At 52.5% G+C, this 26726-nt stretch overlaps 1 protein-coding gene across 11 annotated transcripts in view; it reads right to left on the bottom strand.

Moving 5' to 3' along the window:
• Window positions 1–26726, bottom strand: part of MLXIPL (MLX interacting protein like) — a 36799-nt gene that overhangs the window by 5125 nt on the left and 4948 nt on the right. Inside the window, exons 1-16 of one of the 11 annotated variants that reach the window (XM_017662642.3) lie at window positions 18083–18427; window positions 12473–12579; window positions 8873–8955; window positions 8680–8769; window positions 8299–8343; window positions 7534–7735; window positions 7331–7411; window positions 4242–4411; window positions 2373–2919; window positions 2087–2154; window positions 1861–2011; window positions 1593–1708; window positions 1381–1500; window positions 1115–1242; window positions 910–1033; window positions 167–296 (exon numbers count right to left, since the gene is read on the bottom strand). In XM_017662642.3, the coding sequence (XP_017518131.2) occupies window positions 167–296; window positions 910–1033; window positions 1115–1242; window positions 1381–1500; window positions 1593–1708; window positions 1861–2011; window positions 2087–2154; window positions 2373–2919; window positions 4242–4411; window positions 7331–7411; window positions 7534–7735; window positions 8299–8343; window positions 8680–8769; window positions 8873–8955; window positions 12473–12579; window positions 18083–18381 (2461 nt within the window). In that variant the 5' untranslated portion in view covers window positions 18382–18427. Of the gene's footprint in view, window positions 1–87; window positions 297–909; window positions 1034–1114; window positions 1243–1380; window positions 1501–1592; window positions 1709–1860; window positions 2155–2372; window positions 2920–4241; window positions 4412–7330; window positions 7412–7533; window positions 7736–8298; window positions 8344–8679; window positions 8770–8872; window positions 8956–9041; window positions 9124–12472; window positions 12580–18082; window positions 18431–26726 lie in introns of those variants that run through there. The other 10 variants (XR_012122204.1, XM_017662609.3, XM_017662615.3 and 7 more) reach the window with 10 other exon arrangements.

The following is a 26726-nucleotide window of genomic DNA, read 5'->3' as shown; positions in this document are numbered from 1 at the left end:
TCTACAGGTGTCCTGGTAGCCAGAGGACCATCCCGGGGCCGTGATGGGCTGGCCCAAACCCTAGGCTGTTTTGAAGGCAGGCCGGACCTGGCTGGGGTCTCAGCAGAGTGGAACCCTCTGTCCTGTGGCCTGGACATTCCAGTGGGCAGGCAGATGGCTCACGTACTTGGCCGGAGAGCAGGCAGGGAGCAATACTGGTCCAGCCAGGCCAGTGAGGTCTGGCGGAGGCTCTGCAAGCTTGTTGTGGACACCATCCCATTGAAGGACTCAAACAGAGGCCGAATGAGGATACTGAACTGGGCCCAGGTCAAGGAGCAGGACTGTTGTTCAGCTGGTACCCTCACTCAGCTCACGTGTAGCCCTGACACCTGGCTCAAACCAGGAGGAGGGCCTGGCCACTGTGGAGCCTAGAACCCTGAGGCCTCCATGGCAGCTGCCCTCCCCTCCTGCTGAGGCCCACCCAGCTCTCTGGCTTTCAGCCCCCTTCCCAGCTCCTCCATGGCCCTCATCCTGGGCTAGAATATGCCCCATCCCTGGGCTTCCTTCCCCAGCTCTGTTAAAAGCTTGACCAGGTGAGGGAGTGAGAGGGTCCCTGTCTCCTCTAGGGCCTGCCCCACTCCCACCACTGAGTTGTTCAGCTTCTCCCAAACTACCCTTGGGACTTCCTGTGGGCAGGGCTGTGGTCCCCTCACCCAGGGGCTCCTCCCTCAGTTTGCCTCTGCTCCCAGCTCATCACTGAGCAGTTCTGCTGGCCAAGCTTCCAAGGGTCTGGGAGGAGGGGCCAGAATGAGAGCTCCCTCCCCTGGGAGCAGCCCTGAGGCCCTGGATGGCCTGTGGAGCCGAGTCCTGGGTCAGGCACAGCCTGGTCTGGCTGCAGCAGTCACCCTGCCCCTGGACCAGTGAGGATACTACCCAGAACTTCCAGTTGTGCAGGGTCCGGGTGCGGACGTACTCATCAAACATGTCTCGCATCTGGTCGAAACGCTGGTGTGTGATGGGCACCCCAGTAGCAGGCAGCTGCTGCTGGCACAGGCTGGAGGCATGGGGCAGGTCAGGGACCGGGGGTCAGGCGGCATGTGCCCCTTGCCCCAGCACACGCAGGTCCCCTGCCTACGTAATGGCAGCGTTGAGCTCCTCTATCTGGTCCCGCAGCTGCTGGGCCTCCTCCTGCATGGCTGCACGCTCTTGCTGCAGCATGGCGATGTACTCGGCCGTCTTCTGCAGGGTGCTTGCCTTGCTAACCTGTGGGTATCTCCAGTGTGGGCTCCTAGATGTGGCCCTACCCCGGGACCCATGGAGGCACTGGGGTTTGGTCTTGGGGAGGGGGCTCACGAAGGGACCCCGTGGCTCTGGGGGTGCCAGCCTGTGCTGGCAGCTCACCTTGAGGCTGGGCTGGATGCTGAGCGTGCTCACCAGCCCGTGCAGGGTGTCAAATCCCAGTTTGATGTTGAAGCGCCGCTTCTGCTCTGCAGAGATGTGTGTGATGCGCCGGTTCTCAGTCTTGTGGGGGCAGAGAGCGGGGTGAGCCTAGGAAGGAGCGTGGGAGGAACTGGGGGTAGCCAGCGGATCTTAGGGAGGAGGGAGGGTGCCACCTTGTTGCTGTCTTGACGGCCCCTGCTTAGGATGGGTTGAGGGGGAGAGACATGCACACGCAGAGTCCCAGGGCCTGGCATGGAACTGAGCTCCCCAGAAAGCCTCTGCTCACCACCTGTGGCAGGGACAGACAGACCCACAAACAGACAGATACAGGTTCTCCTTGCCCTATCCCTCTTATCTTGGCTCCAGATATAGCGCCCCCTCCCTTTTTTCTTCCCCTCCCTCCAACCCCAAGAGTCCCCAGTCCCTGCAAGCCCTCTTTACCGCTGGGTGCTGGGGGAGAGAGCCGCTCCACTTTGGGGACAATCAGGGGCCTGGGAAGGGCCAGAGTAGCTGGGCCTGGAGGTGGCCAGGGAGATATGGGGGCTGGGGTTGGGGGTAAGAAGGTGCAGGGGAATTCAGGGACCATCTCCTGCTGGGGTGGAGAAGGGAGGAGAGTTGGGGTGAAGCCCCTGGGCTCACCCTCCTCTCCCAGTGCCTGCCATCTTACCGGGGACTCTGGGGGCTGGAGAAGGGCACTGGATGCGAGTGGCCGTTCCAGGGCTTGCTCAGGCTTGGCTGTGCACAGGCAGATGGTGAGGGCTGCTGGTGCTGGCCCTGCCCCACCATGTCCCCTCCCCTCCCACAGCCCAGACCACTTTTGGGTCCCTAATTCCTCACACTCTTCCCTTCCAGGTGAGCCTGCTCCTTCACCTTCACCCTCCGATCCCACAGGCTCCCCACTTTGCATTTGGTCCCCATCTCCCCCTCTGCTGACCAGCTCCCCCCCATCTCACCTGCCCTGAGCAGCTGTGTGAGGCAGGGGGTGTTGCCTGCGGCAGTGGCAGTGGGGCTGGCAGTGGCTGGGGCCAAGGCAGGGGGGCTGGGCTTCCGCCCCCTAGGGGACAGGGTGGGGGGCTTGCCTCTGGGCGGCATTCCTTGGGGCACTGTGACATGAGGCCCAAATGGGGGCTCCAGATATCCTGAGGGTAGAAGGTCTATTGGGAAAGGGGCAGGGGCAGGGCCTGGGCCTGGCTGTGGGGTAGGTGGGAAGGCTGTGGGAGCAGACAGTGGGGACACTCCGGGGGCAGTAGGGATGGTAGGGAAGGAGAATCTGGGAGAGAAGAGAGGCTCTTCCTGCAGCAAAGCAGGGGGAGGAGCCACGGGAGGGAAGAGGGGTGGGAGACAGGGCTCCAGGCCAGGCCCCTTGGCAGGGGCAGAGTATTGGAGGAGGGGTGGGGGTGCTGCAGTGGGTGGGAGCTTGGGCTTGGGGTCTTCAGGAAGGAGGAAATCAGAGCTCAGGAAGGCACTGGAATCCAGGGGGCCAGGGCAGCTGCTCCGAGCCTGGTTGTGGGGACAAACAGAGAGTAGGGGGAAAAGCTGGCTTTCACAGCCACCCAGGCAGTCTCCTGCCCTGGCTGAGCTCTGGACCGGGTACTGTCTGAAACAGGAGAAATGGTCCCTGGGGTCCCTTACACACACCAAGGGAAATTATAACCTAATGAGAGGAAGGAGTGGATACATGTATGTACAAATTAGGCATGACAAAGAGTATCAGTCTCCTAAATGACTTATCCATCTATCCACCAACCCATCACTAACCCATCCATCCATCCATACTCCATTCACCTACCTATTTGTACTCTCACCTATGGGCTAGCTCATTTATCTATCTCTCCACTATCCCACCACGTATGAGTCCATTCAGTAATCCATCCAACCATCTATACTTCATTCACCCACCACCCCATCCATAATCCACCCATGTATCTACCATCTGTACATTCACCAGGCATTTATCCAGCCACCAATCCATTCATTGATCCATAAAACTATCATCTATGAATCCATGCACTAGCCCATCCATCCATCCACTTAACCACTCACCTACCAATTGAGATAATATATATGCCTATACACATATATATGCATATACTCACCAACCCATGGAAAATCTACCCCATCTGCAAACCATCTATCCAGTCACCAACACACTCATCCACCCATACATTCCTTCATTCATTCACCTGCTCAGTCACTGGGCCACCATTTACCCAGTATTATTAATGTGTTTGACCTGTGCCAGTTACGGAGGATGCAGTAGCAGGCAAAACAGAGCCCTTCCAACCTAGTCTCGTTGAGGAGACAGACTTCACAACAGTGAATTACAATAGTGCCTGAAAAGCCCCATCATGGAGGAAAAAGGCATCTGCCCAGCAGCAGGGAGGCAATATCTGGATTGAACCTAGGAGTTCCTGAACCAAAATGGTAGGTCCACTGTTTCCTAAACACACATGTCCAGCTTTCTGCCTCCATGCACTCGGTCCCACTTCTCCCATCTGGCCTGCCCTCTTCTGGTTTCTTCTTCTGTACTGGTCACTAAAGCCCAGAACACCCCCTTCTCCAAGAAGCCTTCCAAAGCAACCCAGGTCTCAGTGGTGCCCTGCTCCATGCTCACCTGCCCTCAGCCTCCCTCCCACAACGATCTTATCCAGCTGGCTTCACAAGGGCTTTTCCTCCCCAACTGAATTGTGCCTTCTCGGGGGGCAGAGATGGGTCTCTCCCCCACACCAGTCCCCCTCAGCCAGGGAGTACCTTGAATGCATCCTGAGCCCTGGACGTGGCAGCTGAGCTGGGCGGGGATGGGCAAGAGGGGGTGAGCTCACCTGCAGGTGGTCATGCCCTGAGAGATGGGTCATGCCTGAAGAGGCAGGGGGCACCTCCGAGCCCAGGGTCCCACTGCTAAAGAAGGGGTCAGCCATGGGGCCAAAGCTGGGGGGCTCTGGGAAGTTTGAAGACGTGGGCGTCTGTGGGGGGTGATAGCTGGTGAAGAAATCTGCAATGTGGACACACAGGGCACAGCAGTTAGGGCTCAGGCAGAGGTTGAAGGCAGGGGGAGGAGAGCGGGCCTCGTGCCCTGTCCCCAGGCTGGCCTGGCGGTAGGGTGAGGGTGTTGGGGGAGGGAGTGCTCCCACAGGAGATTGTGAAACTGAGTTTCTGTCACATTCAGGGGAAGCAAAACAGGGGCTCCGGTGGGATGGGTCTCGAGACAGTGGCGGGGACTGCGGGGGTGTGAGCAGGGCCCAGGAAGCAGCCTCCCACTGAGCTCATCCTGGCTTGTGAGGCCGCCTTCCCCATCCCCGCCCTGGGCACTCCTGTCTGCTCCGGTTACCAGCTCTTCTGGGGCCATGGAGGCAGGGCGGGGGTGGGGGGCAGTAATAGCAAGTGTGGGGAGCGAAAGGGTGGGGTTCCTAGGGGAGGAAGTCTGGGATGGGGAGAAGCCCCAGGGTGACAGGAGGGCAGGGGGTGAATCAGAGGTGAGAGGGCTCAGGAGGTCAGTGGGTCAGAGATCAGTTGGTTTGTTGGAAGGCCAACCAGTGGGACCTCAAGGGCAGAGCCCAGGAGTGGGGCAAGGGGCTAAGAGGGTCTTAGCAGAGGTCAGAAGGTAGGCTCAGAGTGGAGGCAGGAATGGGGGATGCTGGAAATCCTGGCACAGCTGCCAGGGAGAGGGCAGCCAGATTGTCTGGGCTGCAGGTTGTGTAAGCCCCAGTCTATTCTGGTTTTTGGGAAGCAGCTGCCTGTGGCCTAACCACATCCCGGGCCTGGGTGCCACCCGCCTACCCGCTCCCTTCCGGGCACCTTTCTCTGACCCTGACCAGCTTTTGGTCTGTACCAGTTCCCAAGGCCTCCTGGTCCGGCCAGACCTGGCCCCAGTGGCCGTGGCTGGGCCGAGGTGGCCCAGCCAAGGGAGCTGGTTGGGCCCCTCTTCCAGGGTCCACCTTGAGGGAGACCTAGGAGTGGGACGGATGAGACCTCACCAAACCCCCAGCCTGATGGAAGTCAAACCTATGTGTGCACCTCATGTGACCCCGGGGCCCGTGTGTCACTGGGCAATTGGCCCTGCATGTGTCAGTGTGTGGTCTCATGCAGCATCTGTCTGCCTCCTTGTGTGTCCATCCTACCACTATAGCTCTGTCTGGGTCTGTGCACCTGCCCTGATGTGGGGTGCTAGGGCATGTTGGCTGTGTGGCAATGCGTGTGTATGTGTGTCTTTCCTCAGCCACCTGATCTAAAGGAATCTTCTTGCTACCCTGCTGTGTGTCTCCCTTTAATGGACGGATCGATGGTAGAGGGTAAACAGTCACTGATCCTCTGCTCCCCAGCCCTCAGGGACCATCAGCCTTATCATTTGGCCCCTTATGGCCTGGCCCTAGGATGCTGAGGGTCCCAGAACCTCTCACTGCTCACTGCTGCTGCCCAACTGCCCGGGGCTTGCTTGGTGAGTTCATGGAGCAGCAAGCCCAACTTATCACCAAGCCACCACCAGCCTCTTGCCATAGCTTGTCCTTGATTGTCCCCACTCTGCCTTGAGAAAAGTTGCTTCCTCAGCCACGCACTGAGCCGGAGTCCCTTCCTGAGCCCCTCTCCTGCCCCAGCTCCCTCCTCTTCCTTGCACACTCCTCCCCAGACCTTTGCCTAGGAAGCCCCCTACCTCCATAGAGTTCAGGCCTCTTCACTGGGTTTCCTCTCAAGTGAAGAGCTCTTGCGGACAATCAAAGTGCAGGCCCTGCTGCTCCCTGCCCCCGCCCTGGGCATGGAGCACTTGAGGGGCCACAATAGCATCCTCCTCTGCATGACCCACATCCCCTACCAGAGGTTGCCCATGCTCACCCCCGCCCCAGCAGCCACTCAAGACTGAGGGAAGTTGCTTCCTAGCCCAGGATGGGGACAGTTAGGCTCCTACCTTGGCGGGGTCTGTGTGCCCAGATGGGGCAGCTGCCCTCCCAGGCTGCTGTGCTCTCAGGACACTGCCATCAAAACTTCTGCCCCCACAGCCCCCACCCCTGCCCAGGGCTACAGCGGGGGTGGGGGGGTGGGGGAGAGGTTGGTTCCTCATTCCCTAGTCCCTGCCCCACCTCTTGATGACAGGCTCAGGACCCTGTGGGGAAGGCATGGAGGGGTTGCCAAAACTAAGTCTTCACACCAGAAACCCCCTTTTTGCTCCCTGAGCCTTGGCTGAGACAAGCTAGGCCTCCATGGCTATGTGATCCCCAAATGGCTCCAGAGTCCCCAGACCTATGAACACTGGGGTTGTCTCCAAGACCCACAGTGAAGCAAAGGGAGCAATGTGGGCAAGAGCTGTGAAAAGACACGTGTGTCCACGCGGACTTTACAGACATGAGACTCTCTGGACGTACATGAAAAACCAGTACCCTGGTGGCCCTAGGGGTCAGGAGAGAGAGGCAGGGAAACAACCTACTTAAAAAAAAAATGCTTTACAAGATATAATTCCTAGGATTTTCTTAAAAACAACATAGGAGGGATGAAGTGGGTGAGGTCTAGATGAAATAATACTGGCCAAGAGTTGAAGTGTGTAATTGTTACATGAAGGTTTATTGAACTCTCCTTACTTTGTGTATGTTTGAAATGTCCTTTAGTAAGTTTGTAAAAAGAATTATTTAAATAATACATAGACCCAAACAAATCAAAGTTCCTCCTTTCCCTGAGAGAGCCCCAGCACCTACTGCTTTCCTGGGAGGTCCTGGAGGCTGCAGCTTTGATGAGCCTGGCCCCCTGCCCAGGTACCCAGGCTGGCCCTGCTCTCACCTGATGCCACAAGAGCTGCATTCCAAGGCAGGTCAAAGGAAGACCAGGAAGTTTCCCTCTGAAATCACCCAGAGCCTCTGCTCTCCCCAAGGGGCCTGGGACCAGCCTGAGGTCTCTGCCCTCCCCCAGTGGGAGGGGCCTGTCCCACCTGAGATCTCCATGAAGTCATCCAGGCTGGGCTGCAGAGGCGTCAGGTCTGGCTGGATCATGTCAGCATTGCCCACGTAGGCTGGAGGGAGCAGTGGTGATGTCAGGAGCACAGGCAGGGTTGTGTGGGGGCTACTCACCCAGGCCATCCTCCCTGGGCTGCCTGGATTCTCACAGGCCCCCTTCCTGGGTGCAGGCCCTCACCATCCTCCGGGGGCAGCTGCAGGGGTGAGGAGTTGGGCTGAGTCATGGTGAAGAGAGTGTCGGAGATGTCGGACAGAAAGCAATCGAGGTCCAGAAGCTGCCGCCTGCCTGGCTCCTCCTCTGGGCCCCCCAGCAGCACGGGTACCACGCTGGAGAAGAGCTGCTCGCACCATTGTCCTGGTGGCTGCCACCCCTCCTCCACCTAGGGAGATAGCCGTCAGCAGCCTTGGGACGGCGGCACTGCCCCCACTCCTCCTCAGCCTGGGGACACAGGGGTCTCCCACTGCCCCTGGCCCTTCTACACACTGGCCCCCGTTGGGGGATGAAGTGGTCAGCCGGTCAGAAGGCCTCTCTGCACACTACCCCTCCTCACCTCTGCCTGGGGGACCAAGCCTGCTGCCTGGAAGGCTAGGGTTATCTCATTGGCCTCTAACAGTTTTACCCAGGAGACAGACCAGATGGCCTGCTGAAGAGATATGGGTCCCCTGCCTGCCTCTCAATACTTTTTCCTTCCTGAGACTCTAGTTCTTAGGGCAGGGCCCTCTGTTCCCCCATGTCTCCCCACCACTGGCTCAGCCAACTAGAAAGCTTAGGGTCTTCCCATCACTGGCTCCAAGGCTTCCTTTCCCAAAGGGAGAGGGGTTCAATTAATCAACCAGAAAACAGGGCCACGGCCACTCCCCTCCTGTCCCACCCACATTCTGGGCCATGGCCTTGCCCATCCAGAGGGAAGCTGCCAATTCTCTGGATCTATAGAACACCCACCTGCTTTGGGGCCAAGAGGTCCCCTTCCCTGCTGGACTTACGGAGCTGCAGAAACACACAGAGGTGAAACTCCTTCCTTGCCCCTCCTCCATCACTCCCCGCGGAGGCCTCCCCTATCACCAGCTCCCCCAGATCAACAGGATCCATCCAGCTTTTTGCCTCTGGAGCTCCTCCCCGCTGAAGGTAAGGAGGCTGCCAGGAGACCCCGTGGCCACACGGTGGCACTGTCAGCCTGGATTCTAATGGAGGGCGAGGTGGCGCGGTGCGTGGTGCGGGGAGAGGTCTGGGGTTGGCAAAAGCTCCTTCAGGGCTCTTCCACGACGGGCAGTGGCCGGCAGCCCCAGGGGTAAGGTCTGGGGTCTCCCCCGGCACTCCACTGACCCGCTTCTTGTAGTAGATGCGCCATTTGTGGTACTCGCGCATCACCACCTCGATGCGCCGCTTCCAGTAATTCCCCTCCAGAACGACCGCCTGGGGGGCGCCGGGGAGGGGCTCAGTGAGAGGGACAACACTGACCTCGCCCCTTCCCCAGTCCCCATACGGACCAGCACAGCCCCCAGCCTGCCGCCCATACCTCTGGTTTCCGGTGCTCGTCAGCCTCAGGCCCCTGGAGCGGGGTCACGAAGCCACACACGGGGCTCTTCCTCCGCTCTACATCTGAGATAAGGGGGCCAGGTCAGAGGTGGCCACCTGCACCCTCATCTCCTACTGCAGGGGCAATAGTGTGAAAGGACGTCCCCCACCTGCTCCGCCTCCCTCTGGAGCCTGGTAGGTGGGCAGGTGATGCTGGCTGAATGGGACTTCAGGGCCACAGGCAGGGAGCCGCTTCAGGAAGGTCACGGTCAGACTGGCAGGCCAGGTGCCCAGAGCCCTCCATACCCTGCTCCAGGCTCCTTGACTGCCCGATCTTCTCTCAGAGAACCACCACTTGTCCACTTCAGGCCACCTACCGGTGCCCTCTTTCCTCCTCCACTCCCTTCCTTGTCTCCAATCCTGATCTCTCCCCCACGGTCCTACTTTTTGGCCTTTAAACACATTCCAGGCTCTCCTTCACCTCCCATACTTTTCCCTTCCTTTGCTGCCCCTCCAAGTTAAACTTCTTTGCTTTGATACCTTTGCTTTTCCCCCAAATTCTGCAGGAGTTGTCACTCGTCACCTCCACTCCTACGTCTCCTGTAGCTCAGCAGCTGCCCCCATGCCAGCCCCACAGATCCAGCTCCTGAGCTGCAGGCCTGGGCCCTCCCCGGTTTCCTCCTTCTTGACCTCCACTGCACAGCCCCTCCTCCTCCCTAAGCTCCGAAGCCCCTTCCCTCTCTTCTCCTGCCTCCTGGACCACTTCTCACTGCCCTTTTGTGAGGCACATCCTCCCTTATCCTGCACCTTTCCAGCATCAAACCCATTTTCCAGCTGCCTGGGGAAACAACACGAGGCTGTTCCAAAGCTCGTCCCTCTCAGGTGTTTGGGAAGTCCACGGTCCCACCTGCCTCACTCTCCACCTGCCTGGTTCATTCCTCCGCATGCCGGCAGCCCCGCTGGTAAAAGGAGTGGAAGCAGGAGCTGTGCCCGTTTAGCCCCAATCCCTGCACCTGGCACGGAGCCTGGCACACAGCAGGCCTTTGACACCCTGGGACTCCCCCACAGTGACCTTCCCACACAGTGACTTTTCCCATGCAGTGACAAAGAGGACTTCAGCAGTGCCCATGAGGGCCCAGCCTGCCCTCAGCAAAATTCCTCTGAAACAGTTGACAACAGAGGACAGGGACCACCTGAACATGAAATTTACTGGGACTTTCAGGATCATTTATGAAGTTCTGTCCCAAAAAAACCCCGTGATCCCCATGGGATTGGGGGAGAGGGGCTGTCCTGGGTGCTGAGTGTGGCTTGGACAGCAAACAAAGGGATGGGCCCTTGGGTTGTGGACTCCTAGGGGGTTAGAGCAAGGAGGGTCTCAAAAAGTATCTGTGCTTGGCTTCCTGAATGAGAAAATGAACACCAGGGAAAAGTACGTTTGTCTAGGACCCCCAAAGAGTCAGAGTTGAGCAGGCCTAGCTTGGCTCTCCTCTCCCTGACTCAGGGATCCTGTGCTCTGGATAAAAGGGCAGTGACCATGTGACTTCCTGGAGCTGGGGCAGACTTTACCTAGCAGTAATATGGTCATCCATTTATGGAACCACCTAGCCCCTTGCACCTATGCTGGGACAGGGAATCCACAGATGAATCAGGGTGCTCCGTTTAGTGGGAGAGATGAGGAAAGCGCACACATGAGCTGATGCAAGGTGGAGAGTCTGCCCAGGAAAGGTGCACAGTGCTGTGGGAGCTCAGAGGAGACTGAGATGATTTGGCGGTGTGGGAAAGGAAAGGATCTTGGGTGCCAGGAGCCAGCAGAGGGGTGGTAGATGCCAGGAGGATGAGCTAGGCAGCTTTCTAGCAGTCCTGACATTTGTTATATGCCTGCCTTGCACTGTTGTTATTATCACAATCATAGTAATAAATCCCACAGCTCATTGGGAGCTCTTACATGTGTTGAGCACTAGGGTGAGCTCACTGAAAACTCACAGCAAACTTCAGCAGCTGGATCTATTATTATTCCCACTTTACAGATGAGCAAGATTCGGCTAGGGAAGGCTAGGGATGGCTAGGGACTTTCCCAAGGTCACACAGCTAGGCTAGGCTGGAACTTAACTCAAACCAACCTCTGTCTGACTCAGAACCAGAGGTCCTTCCAGCAACTTGTGCAATAGCTGGAGACCAGAGTCTCTCCATCTGGGTGAAGACCCCTGGTGGTATCAGAAATTTCTTCCGCAGAGAGAAGGGTTTGTATTTTGTCTGACTCTGGGGTAAGGATAGAGGGTGAAACCTGCAGGCAGCAGACTGTGGGGAGGAGGGCGGACATTGACTCCCCCTGGCCTGTCAGCTTCGTGTTTTGGGCAGGGCCTCTGCTGTGTATTCTCGGGTGAGGAGTGGAAGCCAGCGAGCTGCGAGCAATAGAAGGAGCACTTGGTCAGAAACCCCAGCTCCTAGACTTCCAGCCAGCCACAGACCTGCTCCTTTTATGCTCCATGACCCTGATCAAGTCACTTGCCTTCTGGGCCTCACTTGCTCATCCATCAGATGGGGGTAATAATTCCTATCTCCTAGGGTTGCTAGGAAGTCTTAAATAAGATGATTTATGAAAGTGCTAGGCTGGATAAATATAAGATGAATTTATAGAGAATATAAAGATGAGTATAAACCAGAAAACACTCCCTCTCTCTGCTGGATGGAATCCAGTGAGGCCAGTCCAGAAAATACTGCATATGGTCCCTCCACAGCATGGCCTTTGATCCTGCAGCAGCATCTAACTGAGGGCCTAACAGTGTCCCAGCACAGAGCTAACCAGTCTGAGGCCTCTGGGAGGGACTCTGCTGTCCTGTCACAGAGGGCAGGTGGGTCTTGTATCTCCAAGTGAATGACTGTGATCTCCTCAAGGGTCCATCAGATTCAACCATCATTTGTTAAGCATCAACTTTGTGCCAGGCCCATTCAAACTGTTATCCCCATGCTAACCATGATAAGTAGGACTATTTGCCTCATTTTATAGATGAGGAAATAGGGTTAGAGAGGTTAGACAGCTTGCCTACAGTCACACAGTCACCAAGAGGCAGAGATAGGCTGGGAAAGCAGCTCTGTGTGACTCCACATCTGGAGTCCCTTCCATTCTACCACACAACCCCTCTGGGCTCCCTCCTCCCAGATCTCCATGGGGAGCACCTCATTTGGGGTTCAGTAGGGACCTCAATGAAAGGCTGGTGGAAACCCATGCAGGATCCTCCCCATTTGTAACATGATGACATCAACCCAGATAGTATCTGATGCCTCTTTCTACTCTGGCATTTGAGGCATGTGGCTATACTACTGGCATGTGGAATGGGCCTTGAACTCCTCCCCAAATCACAGCCCACCTTAGGGCATCCAAGAAGTGACCCCTGCTGTGCCCAAGTTCACAGTGAAGAGCATGAACTTTGGACACATTTACCAAGACTCTCTGGGGTTAGAAGCTGTTCAGGGGCTCTGGTGGTGGGGGCCTGGTTTCCTTAAACGCATTCTGCTGGGGCTGGCCCCGAGGACCCTGGGGGTCTCCTGGGAATCCCCTGCATATAGCCCTCCTGCTGGGGCGGTCCAGGGACCCACTCACACTGGATGTACCAGGCCCTCCAGATGGCATTGTTGAGGCGGATCTTGTCTCGGCAGAGCAGCTTGAGACCTTTGAAATTCTTCCACTTGGGGGAGACCAGCTTGCCACTGTCAGAGGGAGAGACTGGGTCAGGGTGGTGGTGGAGAAAGGGGAAGGTTGGAGGGGGCTTCTGCGGGGGCTGTGTCCACACCCTTTCATGCACTAGTCACTCAACCATGGTGGGCAATTTGAGGGACCCCCGAGATCCTGTCCTTCACTCTAACCTGGCTGAAATCCCTACTCTGAGTGTCAGATCTTTAAAATATCTCCCAGATTTACCCAAAGAAAGCAAGATCTCACATTTAAAAAGACATGTACACCCCTATGTTTATTGCAGCACTATTTACAATAGCAAAGATATGGAAGCAACCTAAGTATCCATCAGTAGATGAATGGCTAAAGAAGATGTGGTACATGATAAAGGAGCCATGGACATACAATGGGGAAATGACAGCCTCTTCAACAACTGGTGTTGGCAAACTGGACAGCTACATGCAAGAGAATGAAACTGGGTTATTATTTAACCCCATACACAAAAGTAAACTCGAAATGGATCAAAGACCTGAATGTAACTCTAGAAACCATAAAACTCTTAGAAGACAACATAGGCAAACATCTCCTAAATATAAACACGAGCAACTTCTTTCTGAACGTATCTCCTTGGGCAAGGGAAACAAAAGCAAAAATGAATAAATGAGACTACATCAAGCTAAAAAGCTTCTGTACAGTAAAGGACATCATCAGCAGAACAAAAAGGCATCTTACAGTATGGGAGAATATATTTGTAAATCCGACAAGGAGTTAACATCCAAAATATATAAACTCACATGCCTCAACCCCCAAAAGGCAAATAACCCTATTAAAAAGTGGGCAGAGGATATGAACAGATACTTCTTCAAAGAAGAAATTCAGATGGCCAACAGGCACATGAAAAGATGCTCCACATCACTAATTATCATGGAAATGCAAATTAAAACCACAATGAGATATCACCTCACACCAGTTAGGATGGCCAGCATAGAAAAAACCAAGAAAAGCAAACACTGGCGAGGATGCGGAGAAAGGGGAACCATCCTACACTGTTGGTGGGAATGTAAATTAGTTCAACCATTGTGGAAAGCAATATGGAGGGTCCTCAAAAAACTAAAAATAGAAATACCATTTGACCCGGGAATTCCACTCCTAGGAATTTACCCAAAGGATACAAGTTCCTAGATTCAAAAAGACATATGCACCCCTATGTCTATTGCAGCACTATTTGCAATAGCCAAGATACAGAAGCAACCTAAGTGTCCATCAGTAGATGAATGGATAAAGAAGATGTGGTACATATGCACAATGGAATACTATTCAGCCATAAGAAAGAAACAAATCCTACCATTTGCAACAACATGGATGGAGCTAGAGGGTATTATGCTCAGTGAAATAAGCCAGGCAAAGAAAGACAAATACCAAATGATTTCACTCATTTGTGGAGTATAACAATGAAGCAAAATGAAGGAACAAAACAGCAGCAGACTCACAGACTCCAAGAAGGGACTAGTGGTTACCAAAGGGGAGGGATGGGAGAAGGTGGGTGGGGAGGGAGAGAGGGAGAAGGGGACTCAGGGGTATTATGATTGGTGCACATGGTGTGTGTGGGGTCACTGGGAAGGCAGTGTAGCACAGAGAAGACAAGTAACGACTGTGGCATCTTACTACGCTGATGGACAGTGACTTCAACGGGGTATGGGGGGGATTTGATAATATAGGTGAATGTAGTAACCAGAATGTTTTTCATGTGAAACATTCATAAGAGTGTATATCAATTTAAAAAGATAAATAAATAAATAAATAAATAAAAAACAAAAAACAAAAAAAACCCCAGTGGTTTCACACCCACCCATGCTACCACCACTGTTGTTTTATATATGCCTTATAATTACTTTGCTGTCTATGTGTATGATCTGGAAATATATCCACAGTAAATAAATATGAGGTTTACAAAAAAATAAATTAAATACTCTCCCAGGTCCCCCTCCCCTGAACTAGTTGCCCTGTGTTCTCTGGTGATACCTTCTTGTTAAACTCCTACCAGAACTAAAGCCAGAGCTTAAACCTGTTTATCAGCTCTGTCTTGATTACAATGCCCAGCAGCCTCAGCAGCATCTGTCCTGTGAGCTGGCTAGGGAAGGTTCTTGGACCCATTTATTATTGAAGGAAACTGAGGGTCAGGAAGGGAAAGGGACATGCCCAGGGTCACGTGGTGGAGACTCACTGAGGCCCTGTGGCTTTTTCTCCACCTGTCTTGCTGGCCCCCTTAGGCTAAGGGGATGGGTACGGTGTGTCTGGGTGGAGAGGGGGCCTCTTCACCAGAGGTGGCTTCCAAGAAGCCAGCTGCTGCCTTTTAACTGTCCTTCTGATGTCTGTCCAGTCCAGAATCCCAGGATGGCAATCTGGGCAGAGCTGGAAGCTGTGTTCCTTCTCAGGGGTGTGTGTAAGACAACAGTCACCACGGCCCCAAGGAAGGCAGCTGGGATGATGCAGTGGTGGGCAGTGGGGAGGCAGCACCGACCCTGACCCCAGCAGTCAATCAAATGCAAGAGATGGAAGAGCTCTAACACAGATGAGGAGCTTGACTGTCAGGGTCCTCCTGGGCAAGGCCAAGTCTGCCACTAGGGAGCTGACCTAGGAGGTCAAGATGTTCAGTGTTAGACCCCTGCTGGTGCCTCCTTCCTCACGGTCCACAAGTGTGGATTGTATACAAGTCCCCTCTGGCCCACCCTCTCCAACCCTTGCTCACATGGAAGCCGAGGCCCGAAGGCTTAGAATTTGAGAACTGCAGTCCTGCTCTCTCCCTGGGCCTCTTCCTCATCCTGGTGGGGAGCAGTGGGTGGGTATCAGGCTGACTCCTGCAGCCCCTTAGGTACATAGGTCACTGAGTCCCCTTCTCCTCTCTGGTCTCCAAGCTCCTGTGTTTGCTTTGAGGTGGACAGAGGGGAGGACTGCTGTGCCAGGGTACAACTGGCCTCATTACCCAAATAGAGTACAAAGCCCAGCGCCCAGGCAGGTGGGCTGGCCCCCTTCCTCCTAAGTTAGATAAACACCATCTGTCTAGGAGGGAGACATGGGTGGGGGGCACTCTGACACCTCCTGGGCCAGCTTCTTTTGTGGCTCCTGGGGGGACTCCTGAGCTCCTTCCTGTATCCCAGCAACCTCCCAGACCTCTGGTTACCAGGGCCCCACCTCCAGCCTGCCTGCCCTGCTGAGGTTAGGGTGATTGTGGCCAGGCAGGGCTGAGGGAATGAGACAGGGACATCCAAGCCCAGGAGGAAAGGATTGGTCTGTATTGGACCTGTCAGCTGGGAGGAGAGGAGAGGAGTCTAGCCTGGAGCTAAAAGCCTTGGGCCAGGATTCAAGAGCTTCTTATGACCAATAAAAAATCTGGACATTTTGGGAATGGGAGGGGGAAAACACAGAACTCCCTTCCTGCCCTTCCCTTCCCCACCCCCACCCCCAGCCCCCACCCCCCCACACACCTGCCTTGCAGGAATCCTCTAAGTATCTCCCTCAGAGGGTCGTGATTGCTCCACCACATCCCTGAGGCCATTCTTTACACAACTAGCCAGTTCTGACTACAAACCACTATCTTCCTGCAACTTCCAGGACCTGCCTCCCTGGGCTTCCACCCACAGAACTATGGAGCACAGGCCTCCTCCTCCAGCTTTTCCTCTGTCCACACTGCACTGCTAAGGGTGAGAGCTGGCCCCACATTCACAGGCTGTCCTTTGGGTCCAGCTGGCCAGTTGCTCCCAACATCTCTGAACCCCTTGCTGTCCCTTCTCACCCAGTCTCTCTCTTGGGATACCCTGACTTCTGTAATCCCCTCCCCTCCAGGTAACCGCTATAATTAAGAGTCTTTAAGGGCTAAAACACTGTCCCAATCTGAGCCTCAGTAATTTTCTTTTCCAAATGGGGAAGTCCAAAGGCTCCTCTGGTACTGAGCCACATAGGCCCCCACCAGGGGGCAGGCCAGAGAGATTGAATATTCTGGGTGTTTAGGGAGAAAGCACAGCTCTCTCCACCCCAGAGTGGAGTCACATCAGCTTCCAGTCAGCCTCTTAGTGGGACTGGCTCTTGGGAGTGGGCTCTGTCGCTTACCTTGCCCCCTCCCGAGCCTCCCCTTTTGGTCACCCATGGTCTGCGCTGGAGGGTGTGTAATATAAAGCCGGAAGCTAAAGCTGCGAGCGGGTGGGAAATGGGGGGCCGCGGACGTTTGAGGGGGAGGAGTGCCCACATTGTACCGGGACCTTAGATGCCCTGTCCCAGGCGGTCCCGTGATGTCCGAGGAGGGGAGGGAGGAAAGGGAAGGGAATTTGAACTTTCCACAGCGTCCTGCGCTCTGGACGATCAGGTTGCAACAGGACCTGGGCCCGGAGCCCAGAGCAAGTGGGCCAAGGTTACAGAGCCTCCAACCAATGGGGTCGAGGCTGGGCGGCCGTAGTTGGGGGTGGGCAACACTCCGCCGCAATCCCCACGCCAGACGCGGCTCCCAGTCTGAGCAGCAACTGTCGGTCAGTAGCCCGCGGTTCTCAGAACAGGAGGAGGAGGTGCCGCGGAGGAAGAGGAGTATTTGCACAGAGAAAAGATCAAGGCCGGCCATACCCCTTTCTCCCCTACGGTTTACGGTTGATAATTTATCCTGGCCCCTCCGCTCCTGGGAACTTTGCTCCGGGGCACTGGGCCAGGACCACGGTTTGCACCCTCCCTCGGGACGCAGGCACAGAACTGGGGCGGCTCGGCCGTCGCACTCTGCAATGCGCCAAGCAGGGGTTCCAGGCAGAGTTGCGCTCTCAGCCTTGGGCGGCGACCGCGGTAGGAGAGGCCTGGCCTCCGGGACACCAGACCCCTCTCGGCTGTAGCACCTCCTGCCGAGCCATGGGTTGGAAACTATGAGCTGTGCCCCCAGGGTCTGTCAGGGGCACCCTATTCTCACCACCCTCCTCTCTTGACCTAGCAGGTCAAGAACAGGTGTTTGACACCTGGGGAGTGCAGGGTGGACGAGAGACTGGGTTTTAGTCGACGTCGGCTATGAATTGGGACAACCATGGGTAGGAGGGGTCCCACAAGGGTGCAGGAATACAGTGGGTCTGGGCCGGGGCTGCTGGGGAGGGAGCAGGGAGCTGCAGGTGGTCGGGTAGAGTGGTCCCCAGAATGGAGGGTGGGGATGGCAGGATCTTAGGGCCCTGGGAGCGCGAGGGATGCCCTAGCATTTCTTTGGGAGCAGAGGAGTCAGAACCAGGGAGGGGGCCTACGGCGGTCAAGTTGGAGGGCAAGCCGCCAGCGACCTCGGAAGGAAGTGATGATGGTGAGGAATGGGAACCAGGAGGTGCGCAGGCCTGTCGGGGGCCAGAGGGTTGGGCCGGGGTCAGGAGACCCTCAGGGGTAGGGGAAGGGGGGTGTCCAGGACGTGTCCAGAGTCTCTCAGAGCAGCCGGGGAACAAGGTTTGGGGCCGAGTGGGGTGTCCGGGGCCCCAGGGCACGGTCCCGCCACAGAGGGCTGAGGCCGTCGGGCCCCGGAACCGCCCTCACCTGTAGGCCAGGCTCATGCACTCGAAGAGGTGGGTGAGTGTGGGGTCGATGCTGCGCGGCCCGAAGTCGGCAAGCCCCGCGGGCCCCTCCTGGTCGCGCCGCCGGGTCAGCGAGTCTCTGTGTGGCGACGACACCATGAAGTGTCCGCTGTGGATGACCTGCGAGCGGAGCAGCCCGGCCGCGCTGCGCCGAGTACTCGGGTCCTCTGAGTCTGTGTCTGAGTCCGAGTCCGGGCTGGGCACGACCCGTGGGCCCTGCAAACCCGCGGCCAGACCTGCCAGCGCCCGGGACGTGGCCATCGCCGAAGCCGCCTCTCCTGTCCTGGGAGGAGCAGCCGGCGGGGCTCAGATGGCCAGACAGCCTTCATTAGCATATCCCTGCCCTGCTCGAGGAGGCGGGGACTCAGAGCCTGGGCGTGGACGGGGCGGGCTTAATTAGCATAAGCAGTGGTTCAGGTGCGAGCGCTTGGGCCGCTGCGCTCCAGAGGGTCTCTTTAGAAAAAGAATTGGTCCCTAACTCCCCTCCCACCTTTCCTCCTGCTGTGACTTGGAGCTCTGGTGGAACCGCCTCTATTTCAACGCATATTGGTCTCAAGAAGAGTTGAGCATCAGTCATTCACATCTGAGCCTGAAGGCTCCCTTGGTGCTTGGGGTTCCTGCTTCTAGGGGCGCCCTCCCGTGACCTCCCACCTAACTACTACCTCCTGTTCTCTCTGCTCTCCCGGCTCAACTTCCACAGAGCTGGAAGCACCCACCTCTCAGAAGTCTTGTGTGGCCTGGCCCTCAGCGCGCGCACACACACACACACACACACATGTACACACACACGCGCACACACACCGTCACCATATGATCACCACCACCCCTGCACAGAGGCCCCAGGGGGTAACATGAGTGTGAACCCTGAGAGGGTGCCTGGGGCCCAGTACCAGTGGTGATGGCTGACAGCTAGCAAAGTGGAGCCTTGGTCACCCTCCCCAGGACATCCCCCAGTGTGGCTGTCAGCTCGGGTGCTCTGCGCTGGGTCCTCTCACTGACCCGGAGGTCCAGCTCATGTTCCTGTTCCTGATTCTTCCCTGGGTCTGAGGATACACACCAGGGTGTCTAGTCTAAGGTGTCTACACTGTCACCTTTAACGATTCTCAGAGGTGGGGTTCTTGCCCCACTTCAGGAAGACACTGGAGTCTACAGGAGTAGAAACATACCCATGTATCTACAGAGGGATGGCAACAAAACCCGGTCTAGAAGAATTCCAGACTTCCCACTGTGGCCTAACTGTGGTCATAAGAGGGAAAGGGAAGGGTCACACATGTCCCACAATCAAACGACAGTTCCCAGAGGGCCCCCCCAGGCCTGCTTGAGGAGCTGAAATGGTTACCTGAGGCTGCTCACAGGCCCACCCAGGCCCTTGGCCAGGTACCCTCTGTCACTGCTGAACTGACCTCTTGTTCCCGGAAGCCCAGGCTGCTCTTCTCGTTGCTCACTGCAGCTCTCTGCAGCTGGTGCATTCTCCCTACTCATTTCTGCCAAGTTCTCTGGGGTCACGGATGCCCACCTCAGCCTGCTTCTTCTGGAGAGAGAGCCATCCCTAAGCAGACTTTTTGGGATCCTTGGCACAGAGAACAATGGGGTCGTCTACTTACCCTATGTGCCTGTCTGACTTTTCTCCTGGCCTGGGTGCCCTGAGGCAGCACTCTGTGCCCACTGCACTGGACACTCAGGGACTTGGGGAACACTTAGAGAAGGGCATGACCCTAAGAGGAGTGGGTGGCCACTGTGGGGGTTTGGGGTAAAAAGCAGGGCCTCCTTTCTCCTTGGAGCCTCCTGGCTTAAGGGGCCCTGGCTTAAGCAGAGGCCCGAACTGATCCTTGCTCTGGGCAAATAAATGACCCTGGGAAAATCTCTGTCTTACTGGGGCTCTATCTCTCCAACTGTAAAATGAGGAAGTTGAATTCGATGATTTCTTAGTGTCCTAAGCTTTAGCCACCCTTGGTTCTAAGTCTCTGCTATCAGAATCCCAGCTAACCCCATTATGTTACCCAGGACCTCCTGTTCCCAGGAGAAAAATCTCAGAGTTGTCTCCTGCAGTTCAAGAGGCTTTCCCCTGAGCTGGGTCACAGTAGGGTGGATTACTTCCTTCACCCCATCCCCTCCCTTTCCCTAGTCATCAGTTGACCCTCAAAAGGCATCTGATCCCATTGCTGTCCTCTTCAGGGCCTGATAGGACCTTTGGAAGCCTAAGCACTAAGAAGACAATCCTTGTGTAATTCAAAACAAAACAACACTGTATTGTATAATAAATTCAAGGAGGCCCACACATTCTGATTTCTTCTATGATAACATCTTCAATTAAAAAAATCAATTACTAAATATTTCTACACACAAAAAACAACAACAGTAACAACACAACAACACCATGCCTTGCTGGGGCCTTGAACGTGTGCTTCATCAGCCTTGCGCAACCTCTCCTGACCTATCTGAATGGCCAGTTAAGGAAGCCTGTATTGCTTGTCGCAGGCACTTTTGCACCATATCTACCCATACTGAAGCAGGTAATATTACCCCCATTTTACAGTTGGGGAAATAGACTCAGGGAGGGGAAGCACTTGTTCAAGATTGCCAGCTAAGAAAAGGCAGACCTTGGTGACTCTGAAGTCCAGGCTCCTTCACTTACAAGGCTGCTGCTGTCTGCTTTTAAATATGGCTCCAGTTGCAGTTGACTGGGGAAGTCAAACTAACTGGAGGTATAGGGGCCTGGCTTTTCCCTTCAGGGTGTCCTTGCTCAGATGATAGTGCAGGCTTCTGTGGGCTGGCCTGGCTTACTCCCTAGTTCCCTTTCCCATTTGGGCTCTATCACCCACCACCCAGTGTTTACAGCTCCAGGAGGCGCAGAACTAGGTCCTGACTGAGGTGTGAAGACTTGGCTGTCCTTGACCCTGCGAGATACCACACCCTCTGGGCCTTAGTTCTCAGGATTCCTCCCCCAGATGGCCCCTCCTGTGTCGGGACAGCTCAGCCATCCTAGAAGCGCTACCTACACCTCTGACATCTTCCATCTAGTGGGGTACTCTTTCCCACTAGATGGCAAATTCCCTGAAAGCAAGAATCATATCTTAATCCTTCCAAGTGCAGATGTGCAAATGGGTATTTGTTGAGTGAATGAATGAATTTTTATTATACCTATCTACTAAGTGTGCCCTATCTACCGATCCATCATCTATCTATCTATCTATCTATCATCTATCCATCCATCCATCCATTGATCTATCCATCTGTCCACATACACACATGTAGATAACATTTATAAGAGCATTTTATGTGCCTGCTCCATGCCTTTTTGCAAAAGTTAAAAAAATAGAATAGTAAAGATTTGGAACATTTAATATCCATAGAGATGGAAAGGAGATTAGTGGCTACCAGGGTTTGGGAACACTTGGGAGTTGGGAAATGGTGAGTGACTGCTAATGGGTACAGGGTTTCTTTTTTTTTAGTTAAAAAAATTTTTTTTATTTTGGTATCATTAATCTACAATTACATGAGGAACATTATGTTTACTAGGCTCCCCCTTCACCAATTACCCCCCACAAACCCCATTACAGTCACTGTCCATCAGTGTAGTAAGATGCTGTAGAGTCACTACTTGTCTTCACTGTGTTGCACAGCCCTCCCCATGCCCCCCCAACATTATACATGCTAATCATAATGCCCCCTTTCTTTCCCCCCCCGCTTATCCTTCTCTTCCCACCCACCCTCCCCAGTCCCTTTCCCTTTGGTAACTGTTAGTCCATTCTTGGGTTCTGTGATTCTGCTCTTGTTTTGTTCCTTCAGTTTTTTCTTTGTTCTTATACTCCACATATGAGTGAAATCATTTGGTACTTGTCTTTCTCTGCCTGGCTTATTTCACTGAGCATAATATCCTCTAGCTCCATCCATGTTGTTGCAAATGATAGAATTTGTTTTCTTCTTATGGCTGAATAATATTCCATTGTATATATGTACTCCACCTTCTTTATCCATTCATCCACTGATGGATACTTAGGTTGCTTCCATTTCTTGGCTATTGTAAATAGTGCAGTGATAAACATAGGGGTGCGTCTGTCTTTTTCAAACTGGGCTGCTGTATTCTTAGGATAAATTCCTAGAAGTGGAATTCCTGGGTCAAATGGTATTTCTATTTTGAGCTTTTTGAGGAACCTCCATACTGCTTTCCACAATGGTTGAACTAATTTACATTCCCACCAGCAGTGTAGGAGGGGTTCCCCTTTCTCCACAACCTCGCCAACATTTGTTGTTGTTTGTCTTTTGGATAGTGGTGATCCTTACGGGTGTGAGGTGATATCTCATTGTGGTTTTGATTTCCATTTCTCTGATGATTGATGATTAGCGATGTGGAGCATCTTTTCATATGTTTGTTGGCCATCTGAATTTCTTCTTTGGAGAACTGTCTGTTCAGCTCCTCTGCCCATTTTTTAATTGGATTATTTGCTTTTTGTTTGTTGAGGTGTGTGAGCTCTTTATATATTTTGGATGTCAACCCTTTATCGGATCTGTCATTTATGAATATATTCTCCCATACTGTAGGATACCTTTTTGTTCTATTGATGGTGTCCTTTGCTGTGCAGAAGCTTTTCAGCTTGATATAGTCCCACTTGTTCATTTTTGCTTTTGTTTCCCTTGCCTGGGGAGATATGTTCATGAAGAAGTTGCTCATGTTTATGTCCAAGAGATTTTTGCCTATTTTTTTTCTAAGAGTTTTATGGTTTCATGACTTACATTCAGGTCTTTGATCCATTTTGAATTTACTTTTGTGTATGGGGTTAGTGATGCAGTTTCATTCTCTTACATGTAGCTGTTCAGTTTCGCCAACACCAACTGTTGAAGAGGCTGTCATTTCCCCATTGCATGTCCATGGCTTCTTTATCATATATTAATTGACTGTATATGTTTGAGTTAATGTCTGGAGTCTCTATTCTGCTCCACTGGTCTGTAGCTCTGTTCTTGTGCCAGTACCAAACTGTCTTGATTATTGTGGCTTTGTAGTAGAGCTTGAAGTTGGGGAGTGAGATCTCCCCCAATTCTCAGGATTGCTTTGACTATTTGGGGTCTTTGGTGGTTCCATATGCATTTTTGAACTATTTGTTCCAGGTCGTTGAAGAATGCTGTTGGTAATTTGATAGGGATTGCATTGAATCTGTAGATTGCTTTGGTCAGGATGGCCATTTTGATGATATTAATTCTTCCTAGTCAGGAGCATGGAATGAGTTTCCATTTAGTGACCTCTTTAATTTCTCTTAAGAGTATCTTGTAGTTTTCAGGGTATAGGTCTTTCACTTCCTTGGTTAGATTTATTCCTAGGTATTTTATTCTTTTTGATGCAATTGTGAATGGAATTGTTTCTCTTTCTGTTCAGGGTTTCTTTTTGAGGTGGTGAGGATGTTCTAGAATTAAATAGTGGTGATGTTTCTATGACTTAGTGAATATAGTAAAAGCCAGTGAAAAATGGTGAATTTTATTGTAAGTGCATTATATCTCATTTTAAAAATGTAGGCGCTTTTATACAGTACTGCATTTACTAGTAATCCTGTCAGCTGTGCTTATCTGTGAGTGTTACTGTTATTGCCATTTATTCCTCAGAAGGGGAAGTGGAGGCTCTGAGAGGTTAAGTGATTCACAGTATTGTGAAAATTAACTATAAGTAACTAATTTTTATAAAGCCTAACCTAACTGGCCTATGAAATTCTCAGCCCCATGATCTTCAACCCATTTACTAGGCAAGGAAAGAGGCTTTGCTGAAGGTCACAAGGTAAGAAGAGAACTAGGATGCAGATTCAGGCAATCTGACACCAGCCTGCCTCACGTACCTACCATCTTAAACTAAAATGACTAGGGATTGTTTATGAGGATGTGGTACCAGCAGGACCTCACCCACTGTGGCTGCCAGGGTAACTTGACACAATCACTTTGGAAAGCTCAGTTTGCACTAGAGCTGAACATGTACCTACCTTACGACCCAGCAGTTCCATGGAAATGTGTGCCTATGTGCACCGAAAGACATGTACAAGACTGTTTAGAGCAGCATTATTCTTCTCAGCTGAATATTGGAAACAATCAAAATGTCTATCAGCAGGTGATTGGATAAATACATCCTATTACAGACATACTATGGCATGTTAGCACAGCTGTGAGAAGGAACACTGTAACCAAATGCAGCCATGTGGGTGAATCTCACCAACAACATGTTGAACAAAAGTAACCTGATATAGAAGTGTATGTGCTGTAAGATTTCATTTATATAAAGCTCCTAAACAGGCTAATCTGTGGTGTTATGAGTCAGGGTTGTGTTTAGCCTTGGAGACTGGAGAGCTCAAGAAGGGGCCTTTTGGGGGCACTGCTAGCATTTTGTTTCTTTTTCTGGGTGTGTTTGCTGTGAATGTTCCCTCAACTGGATACTTATAATGTGTGCGCTTTGTGTATTAGACTTAAAAGTTTTTAAAAAGAGAACCCGAGATTACACAGGCACACACACACAAAATCAGCCACTCCACCTCTTTAGTCACCTCAGATCCTGTTACCTGAAGCCTTTCTTGGCTGGGGATGGATTGGGCATCTAGTAGGGGGCGGAGGGAGATGATGGATCAGGCTCAGAGGGAGATATGGCAGGGGGTGGAAGATTCGTTGAGCCAACTGAGGAAATAGAAGATGGAGAGGTATATGAGTGAGAAAGGGAAGTCTTAGCTGTGTCTCTAACTGGAAGCAAGACACCCTGTTTGTGTCTCAGTTTCTGCATCTGTAAAATGGGTGAAGAAATTATGAAGGGAAAATTGATGCATATGATGACACTAAAGTGAGGAAGCTGGACTGGATTCATTTTCATTTCAGAAGCACCCATTCTATTAAAATTTTGGATCTTGCAACCTATTAGAAATTTTAAAAATCACGTCCCTTTGGAAGAAGCATACTTCACTTCTTTTAAAGGGGAGGGCATCTGAGGCCCAGATTAGGGGATGATATTTATGTTTAGTGATACTACAAGTAGCAGTCATATTGTTCAGACATTTTTAAATTATGAAAACTACCAGATCAAAAAAAAATCCTATGTTGACTAGCTCTGACCCCAAATGAGAAGTACCGGTGTTTGTGCTCCAAGACTGTGAGGGTAGGGGAAGGGAAAGGAGGACAGGAAGATGAGGAAGTGGAACAGAATAGAGATCAAGTGAGCATCCAGCTATCCATCCACCTATTGATTCATCTTTGCATCTAGTCATTTACCTATCCATTCATCCACCCCCTAATAGTCAGTCCATCTCCCTAACCATCCAATCTACCTTTCTATTCATTAGTAATCTGTCACTCCATTTATCCATCCACTCACCCATCCACCTCCTACCAATCCACTTGTCCATCCATCCTTACAACTATGTATCTACCTAACCTTCCATCTCTTCAGCCAGCCCCCCAGCCAAATACCCCCTCATCTGCCCATCTAGCACACATTTGACTGTCTCCTGGTATCAGACCTTCAGGTAAGCCAGGGGTGGGGTATGGGAAGATGCTCAGACACTTGTAACATGACTCCTGTCTCCAAGCAACACAGCATGAGAGAGTGAGGCATGCCCACTAGCAACTCAGAGAGGGGAAGACAGTGCCTGGGACTGTGGAAGTTCAGTGGAGGGAGGGCTGACTTTCAGCGTGGGGGTAAGGGAAGGCTCTCTAGAAGAGAGTTTGCTTAAGGTGGGCCTCAAAGGCCAAAGCAGGAATCAGACATGCAGAGAGGGGAGAAGATGTTCTGGAAGGGAACAGCAGGGCAAAGGCAGGGCTGGGGAGCGGCTGGGGTGAGAACAGGATGCTGACAGCCCACGTAGCCACTGTCCTCCCTGGAAGCCACCCACTGGCCCTGCCCCAACACATAAATTGAGAGTATGTGTTTAGAAACATTTATATCAGTTTAATACAGCAATCTGATATCTGTTGAATATGGTAGTAATAACCTGGGCTTCTAGTTTGTCAATTTTTGAATTTAATTTTTCTAGTAATTGATTTGTTATGATATTTTGCATACTTATATGTCCATGGCAGATTGTAAATAAAAATGGACCCTTTGCCCACTTATTTTGGGATGCAGCTACTTTGAGAAGCACTGGTAGATAACACAGCTGACACTCATGTATCCTTTGCCAAAGTGGGTTCATGGTCATGAGCAGCTAATTAACACATATGTTGTATGATATGTGTTCTGTGTAATGTATTACAATAAAGTAAACTAGAAAAAAGATTTTTTCAAATTATTGCAAACCTCCAAAATATTTTTCAAAATATTTATTGAAAAAAATATGCATATAAGCAGACCCTCGCAGTTCAAACTTGTGTTGTTCAAGGGTAAACTGGACTGAGAAATGGGAGAGTGGTTGAGTAGATTTTGATCAATTCCTACAGTAGAATGCTGTGAAACTGTTAACCTCATCTGTAAAATGTGGATAAGGATAGTATCCATGTCTCACAGTTTTTATGAGATTAAGTGAATTAATACCTACAAAGTGCTTAAATAGTAAATGCTAGCTATTACTATTATAGGTGTAGAAATAGGGAAAGACAGCAAAGATGCAATGCTGATTAAAAGGAAAGTTTCAAAACAAATGTAAAGCGTG

This window comes from Manis javanica, chromosome 10 (genome assembly GCF_040802235.1).
Source record: "Manis javanica isolate MJ-LG chromosome 10, MJ_LKY, whole genome shotgun sequence".
Taxonomy (NCBI): Eukaryota; Metazoa; Chordata; class Mammalia; order Pholidota; family Manidae; genus Manis; species Manis javanica.
Note: the sequence above shows the minus strand (reverse complement) of the source record. Positions and strands in the feature narration are given on the sequence as shown.